The sequence below is a fragment of the Pyxicephalus adspersus genome, chromosome 8, assembly GCF_032062135.1.
Source record: "Pyxicephalus adspersus chromosome 8, UCB_Pads_2.0, whole genome shotgun sequence".
Lineage (NCBI taxonomy): Eukaryota > Metazoa > Chordata > Amphibia > Anura > Pyxicephalidae > Pyxicephalus > Pyxicephalus adspersus.
The window spans coordinates 33,972,339-33,980,631 of record NC_092865.1 but is presented as its reverse complement, the minus strand read 5'-3'; the positions used below and the strand labels follow the sequence as shown (position 1 = coordinate 33,980,631).

Sequence of the window (8,293 nt, the reverse complement as noted above, 5' to 3'; positions counted from 1 at the left end):
GAGCCACTACACAGTCATCTGGCTGAACAAATATAAAATATAGGTTTCCTTTACAATCTCTTCTAAGGAATTAATCTTTTAAATAATGAATGCCAGAAGCAATGGAAATTGAGGGCTAAATTGAGAAAGATAAATTTGAAAGGCATAGGATTAGATCTCCTGAACACCACCTACACAATTCAATGGGCAGTATTTGGTTCCCTAATATCATATTGCAATTTAGTTTCTTGACATTAAGCAGAAAGACAGATACATGTTTGTAAGGAATAAATAGAAAAAAATGGATAGATAGGTCAACCTTTACCAAATAAAAATAAGTGGTTTGTTCCATTAAAATTATGTAACCAGCCCACAAAAGTAGAGAGGGTCACACTTGGCATAAAATCACATCAATTTGATGGGTAGTTGCTTGAATTACCGCTCTTCTAAAAACTGAAACTGCCACATGTCACTGAGCTCACTACATCTGAAAATGGTTTCATGAACATGACAATGAGTTTTACTGTACTCAAATGGCCTCCACAGTCCAAAGATCTCAGTCCAATATATATACAATATAGTCAGAGCAGGCAGCGTGTGATGTGATCATGACAATATGGACCAATATCTCTGAAGAATGTTTCCAGCATTGCTGAGATTGTGCCACAGAGAATAATGAATGCTCCGAAGGCAAACAAAACCAACCCTGTACTAGCAAGGTGTACCTAATATAGCGGCCTCTGAATCCAAAACCAATATATGTTTTATGGGTTTGATCCAACAGTGGGACAGAACGGCTGGGTTTCAGGCAATAACCAAAGGGATCCTAGTATACAACTTATCTTTCAACAGACTCATCTGCAACATCCAATTTAAGAGGTTTACCATGTTTGAACTGTGTTTCTGTATATTATATATGCATATATTGTATTGTACTGTCTGCTTCAGTACAAACAGGAAATAAATAGATCATAGACAGAACCGGCATTGTAAATTTGAAGAAGCAAAGTCTAAATACCCACTCTCTCTAAATATATTTACTGTACTTGTTAAATATTCTATATAAAAAAATCAGGGCATCTAAAGCTCCCTAAACCCTCTTCCCCCTCCAACACCAGAGAATCTCCGTTACAGAGTGATGGAGGATTAGTAACCATTCTGTGCAGTAATCTTTCTGCTTTAAGCACATTTATCCCCATTCCATTGGTTCTCTGTGTCTGGTTTATAGTGTAACATCTAGCAGACTATTTCAAGCTGCCCTGTCATATACCCAGCATGTCAGATTAGTGGTGAGTATAGCCCCAGTGATGGCTTTCTGTTAGACAGGCTGCTGACACCAACAGCCCGTATTCTCCAGCTACTGTTTAAATAGTATTTAACATCAAAAGGAAACTATATGTTTCCTCTTTAATATATATTATTATTACACAGTATTTTCAAAATAACGCCAACATATTATGCAGCGCTTAAAAAATGTCCATAATCATGTCACTAGCTGTCACTCAAAGGGACTGACAATCTAATGTCATGGTCATATGTCATTAATACAGTCTAAGGTCAGCTTTGAGGGGAAGCCAATTTACCTATGTGCATGTTTTTGGAATGTGACAAGAAACCGTAAAAATCTTCCAATATACAGTCATAGTGTATATTAAAAACTTTGTAATACACACACACTGCCAAAACTGCTCACAACAAGGTTGGCTACCTACAAGGTTGTACAACTGAGGTTTTAATGTTTCTCTATTAGATGTAATATGCAACAGCTCTAAATAATTTTAGGGAAATGATAACATTTTGCAAAACATTGCTTACCTTCATGATTTTCATTAAATCATTTTAAGCATCCTATCTGCCCTTCTTATTCAAAAGAATGTATTGTATGAAGTTATCCATTTGCTCTGCAATTCAGAAACCTGTAAAGTAACTTTGGATGCACTTTTCTTGCCCTCCATCACAGCCAAGTGTAAAGACTGCATCCTTGGCATCCTTTAGACATGCATATGTGTCATAAAACAATTGATCAGCATTTAGAAAGAACATACATGTATAAAGAGATGCCGAGGATGCAGAATTTCATATTACACTTGGCTGACAGACTAAAGCTACGTACACACGTCAGATTTTTATCCCCCGATAATCGGCATCGGCCAATTATCGGGCGAAAATCTGCCTTGTGTACAGTCGGTGTCGTCCATCGTCCGGACGACCGACCTGCCGGATCCACGGACGATGGACGACAGCCGATCCTAATGAAAGGGAAGGGGAGAGCGCGCAGCAGGGTGCCGTTCCGTCGCTCTCCCCCTCCCCTCTCCATAGAGCATGAACGGTGCTGTATGTACAGCAGCGTTCATGCATAGTGCACTCCCTTGTCGTTGGAAAGGATCGTGAAAGATCCTTTCCAACGACAAAAATTGGAAGTGTGTACGCAGCTTAAGGGAGAGGAGAAATGTACATCTTTGTTAGTGATACAATGTGGCTGTGTTAGGACATAAAGTCTTAGAAAACGTAATAGATGCAAACTGTGGCACCAGACTATTAGGCTTAGTTTACATAGACTGGTTCCCCAACATTTAACCAGAGCGCTTTAACTCCCATGTTTGAAACTCCCATGTATTGCAATGGGTTAGTCAACTCCCATGTGGGTGTGGAACACATACGAATGCTCCGCTAGGGGTGCCAGGACAATCTCACCATACAGTCTCACCCCTAATTGGCTGAAAAGGATAAATACTAATTACTTTTGAGGTGTCATATGGGGACACTGCACCTGGCAGCCAAAGCTCTACTAGGGACTCCGGGAGTTGTGTCCCTTTACAACCTCTCTCTTGACTGGCTGAAAAAGGTAACCCACTATGATGGGTTAAGTGTCATCAGGGTTTACCTTTTTTCAGCCAATTAGCACTAGAGGTGAATGGGTAAACTTGTCCTCATTTGCCCTCTGGTGCCTCAGGATCCCACTCCGCCAGGAGTTCCATGGCTGTGCTCATGTCAGAGTGCAGCCGTGGGAGTCATCCTTTCATGGTGGGATAACCTAAAAAAAAGTATTTACATTTAAACAAATCACATACATGTAATAAAAATACTTTCATATTAAAGTCAGGTCTCATATATATTTAACCCTTTCTGATAATGGGTATAGTAGCCCTGTACTCATTCCCCAGAGATAAATTACCTTAAAACTCTTGGAAACACTTATATAAATGCATATATGCATAATGCGGTAAGAGCATTTATATTGGTTTTAAAAACAGTCTGTGTAGACCCGGCCTTAAAGAAAAACCTGAAAATAGGTTGTGAGAAATGTACGATTTGGAAGAAATATGGTAGGTAGTTTTTGCCACTGTGCATAATATTCATTACAAGCAAAAACCATAAAGTAAATCAACTGCTATTCCTGCATGGTATGTGTATTTTTTTATTATTTTGGTGAACATTTAGTTCTCTGGTGGCTGTGCTTTGCTGATTGCATTAGCTCACTGCCAGCCTACCAGATAGTTTATGTCTGATTGTTAATGGCAAGGAAAAATTACACTTTTAATTCAAAGGATTAAATCAATTGAGAAATACAAACATTAAGCCTCCCGATTTCTGTAAATTTTATTATTTCATCAAAAACTGTAAAGAAGACTAACAATGCTGCCTATGATTTCAGAGCAGAAAAATTCTGTTGTTGCTAGGATAAATGGGACGTTAGGACCATACGTATTTCTATCAGAATAATGGGTGTTTTTCTGATCTTGTAGTCCTTTTAGTAGGATAAAACATAGTGAAATGTATTGCAGAGAGGTACCGAATATGATTTTTAAAATTATTTGGCGTCTGTGGCAGATTCTGTGTGTGAGGGCATATAACTTTTTCAGCTCCAGAGAAAAGTATAGAAACAGCACGCTCATGATCCATCTCACAGAATCCTAATTTACCCTCACATAACGACAACCTCACTTCTGCACACTCGTAATTATGCTCTACAAGAACCATCGGATCAGAAGTATTAAATATACATATTAATCCAAACCTTGTTCCATAACTTATTCAGGAGGAGTACATGGTAGATTAGGCAAAAAGCAAATTAGACTCCAGGAAAATTTGCACGGAGATCAATGTAGTGTTTTTATCAATTATTCAAAAAGCTGGAAAAGGAGCCAGACATAAAACATATCACAGAGCTAATATACAGGGGATAGTACAACTTATAGGGTAAATAAAACATTCTGGGAACCGGATCACTGGTGTTTTTATGAAGTCCTTCTACTTCTTTAGGGGTAGAATAATAATAATACCCAATAGGACATGTTACTGGGTTACAAATAGAAATAATATTAATAAAAAAACAAAATTTAAAGAATAAAACTGTGCTCTGGGTAATAACCCTGTATAAACTAACCTTGGGTTTAAAAGAAGTTCCCAAAACACCAAAACCAGACCACTCTGCTTATGTTAAAATCAAAGTAACATTTCCTAAATGATATCTGAATGATTCTAATATCATAACCAAAATATGTTTACTTTTCTCTTGAAGGCTGAGTAATATGTAGACCTAGTGAGGTTATTACTGGGTCTGTTTTCTGAATTTCATTTAGCCATTGGGAAAACATTTGCTGGAGTTTGTAAGCAGAGCTGTGAGTGACAGAATAGGTGTGATAAATGAATGCCCCTATTATTGCCAGAGTTGGGCAACTAAATGTTTTCAATGACTGCACTTTATTACCACTTTACATCACTGGCATATGAATTAAGATACAGGATTTTATTTCTCCCAACTACTGATGTCCTCACCTTGATGATGAATCTGCCTGTATTCTATAGAACTACAGGAGGAGGGTTGTTGATGCTAAGGATGCAGAAGAAGTGGTTGGATGAGACTAGACATCATCTGCATAGAAATTATGGGCTTATATAGGCTGAACGGAGACTTTGTGATTTGGCAGTCAATAAAAGAGAACAGTAGAGACTGCATGGTCTTAAAGATACATGGTAAATCAACGTCAATGTAAACTGATGAATCCAGTATTAAGACTTAATAGAATACATTAAATTTTAATCCTGGAAATACAATTAAAAAACAACTGTATTATTTTTGCTTTTGGCAAAATAGTCATCTGGGAACATGTACCCCTGGTGCCGGTTTTTCTGCCAACTAGAGATTCTAATCTTCTGCATGACTTTCTCTAATTATGCACCCTATTGTTACCTACCCAGACTGCCAGCCACCACTCAGCCTAATTATGAAGGAAATCAGTATCTACACAAGACAATTAATTACCCCACATGAACCTGAGTTTTATGAGTAATTTTTAAACGCACACTGTGTTGTGGAGCCTAAAGTGTCCGACAGTGTTTTCTACATTATACTGCACAGAACAGCCTGGATAGAAGAAACCCCTGTCACATGATTTATTAAAGTCATATGGCAGGTTTCTTCCTTCTTCCAACACTTTTTTCTACTCACTTTTTTCTACTCACTCACATTAGAATAGATGGGATGTCGTTGCATTAAAATTCCAAAGCAAACATTTGCCAAGCTCAATATTTTACCCAAAATGCATCTTATCTGCACAAATGATTTAATTTTATCCACTGCAGTTTTGAAATATTTAATATTTGCACTGTGTATTTTATTGCAGATATTTGATTTTTCATTGTTGTTTTTTTTATTGCAGATATTTGTTCTGCAGATATTAATCATTCCAAGTACCGGCCTTTTCTGCAATGAGATCACCAACAAGCAAAGCTGCACCAATAGACGCAACTTGCTAGGGCAATTATTCAGCGAAGCAAGCCCGAATGCATTCTAGTGTTGAAATGTATTTAATCTGTTCTAACCCTTTGTGCTGACATTGAAGAAAGCTGGAAAATCAGATGACCAGAGGGATGATCATTCTCGGAAATCCCATCTATAAACTGTTGCCATGGTCACAAAGAACTTAAATCGTTTATTGTTGGTTTTAGAAAAGACTGATTTTTTTTAGCAGACTGAAATAAAAAGATGTTTTAAACATTACAACTGAAAAGCGGTTTAGCAATTATGCATTTTTTAATATATGTGGAGGTTTTCTTTTATTTTTTTTAACAAAAATGTTCAAACATACCCGTATTCGTCTCATTGCAGCCACTATCTCCACTCTGCTGTTTGGACGTGGAACATCCAGGCTTCCAATGTACTGCAAGAAAAAGATGCAAGTTTATTTCACTCTCTTGATGTACAGCAATACACTTTATTACCAATAAGTGTCACACACTGACTTTTCATTGTTCTCATTGTGCCAGTGAGGAGCTTTCACTGAGTTTGGCTCACACAGTGGAAAGACAAGAAATGTCACAGTGCTAAACAATAGCTGACTGGGTCAGAGGAATATGAGTAAGCAGGGAAATAGTACAGCACAGACACAATAGTTCAGTGTGCAGCTACAAAAACCCACAAAAGACCAACAGCACTACAATGTCCCTACTCATTAACCAAGTAATACGAAGTAAAACTAAGTAATACAAGGTCAATCAAGGATATGTGCAGTGCAAACACCATCTCAAGGTCATATATCGGCCATTACAATTATACAAAAAAAACTTTAGTTATATAGCTTGGCTCAAGTTGATTAATTTTGTGATTTAGAATAATATCTGTATTGAAAAGACAAATTATATAAAGGAGAGACCGCAATACAAACATCTGATGTTTTTAAAGCTAAGTACACACCACAGAACTAATTCAATAATAGTGGGAAAACTGCTCCCTATGGTGGTTTCAGTGCTGGAACTAAAGGAGATGAAACAATCCCACAGTTAGATTAAGATTAATGGGTCAGGGTACTCAGGAGCTTTGGTAAAATACAGCAACCAAAAGCAATCATGTGAAAGTGACCTGCTGATATGGATTACTGCAATTACTCAAACTTTGCTTTCTAATAAGGGTGTGCATGGACAATCTGACCAACTTCAGAGGACTATGGTGCTGAGAATGTCGATGGGAGTGGAAAGTGGAAGAAACATCTGCTGCATTTAAAGTTGCGTTGGCTAGCTAAAAGTCGTAACAAAGTCAGACCTTATCATTAAAAGGGGGTCTATCTGACTGTTTACATTTTGTTGAGCGCACCACAAGCTAGATTTTAATGTCATATTACCTAGTAATAATTAAACATTCACTAGAGAGATTGGGAGCTTCTTCTAACCATGGCAGTGTGCAGACCTAGGAAGTTGCTCCCAAAATGCTGTAGAGATTAAAATGTGATGAATATCCAGCAGGAGTGACACATGCAAGGTAAGCGGCGTCCTTCATAGCAACCACTGGCTAATTCTTGATAGTGGCAGACATATGTTTATTCTCGAAATTCCTTAAATTGCACAGGATAGAAAGTAGTGAAGCTAGGAGATCAGCAATTAGAAATCGTTATCATGTATTTATATAGCACCTACATATGCTATACATTGCTTTACATAAGCAATACTCATCGCATTGACTGTCTCTTAAAAAGTGCTCATATTCCCTACCACAGTCAGATACATTCTATTGTCACTAACACTGTTCACAAAGGAAAAGTAAAACAGCTGCAATTAGTATTTTTTATTGACACTATAGATTTATGAATAGTTGACAGTCCACCTAAAAAGGCATGCAAGTATTACAAGAAAGACAAAAAAATCTAAGAGTTGCCAAAAAGAGCAAATTGCCCTTTGAAGCCCCAACTAACCCCTCACATACTGTTGGTTTTACAAAGGTAATTCCCCATACTGCTTATGTCAAAGCACTATAAATGACTGCATCCATATCTACTAACATTATCTTTTTAGAGAGTTCAATACTGCTACCCCCTGCCTTCTCCGTCAGCTACTTTAGCTCAAGGGCAACCAGCCGATTACAATATACAGGTCTCCTGTGAGAAAATATAAATTCAACACAGACTCTGAGAAAGTTAAAAAAAAACAAAAAACACAGCAATTAAATAAAAGCCACAATGGAAGAGAAGGTTAACTGTGGAGTCTGTGGGAATTTTGAAACTCCACCTTGATCACAAATGCTGTAATTGTTCTAAAGATATTTTTTTCCAGATGAAAAACTCCATCATTCACTTAGGAAGCAGACCATGAAAGATTTAGAAATAAGTCTCCAGCAGCCACTAAAAGAGTAAAGGACAAGACCCAACTGGAATCACCTATATACTAATGAAAAAAATATCTGCGCCTGAAGCATTGTTGTGTGCTAAACAGAAAGTAAAGCCAGATCTAGCTGAAGCAGGGTAATGCTTACAAATGAAACATTTCTTTACTTGGGTAATATATTACATGAAAGAAAGACAGAAATTCCCTGGCAGTCTTA

At 37.4% G+C, this 8,293-nt stretch overlaps 1 protein-coding gene across 1 annotated transcript in view; it reads right to left on the bottom strand.

Moving 5' to 3' along the window:
• NOS1AP (nitric oxide synthase 1 adaptor protein) overlaps positions 1–8,293 on the bottom strand; it is a gene marked incomplete in the record, with an annotated part of 52,483 nt that overhangs the window by 29,670 nt on the left and 14,520 nt on the right. Inside the window, 1 exon segment of the mRNA XM_072419969.1 lies at positions 6,072–6,143. Within this exon segment, the coding sequence (XP_072276070.1) occupies positions 6,072–6,143 (72 nt within the window).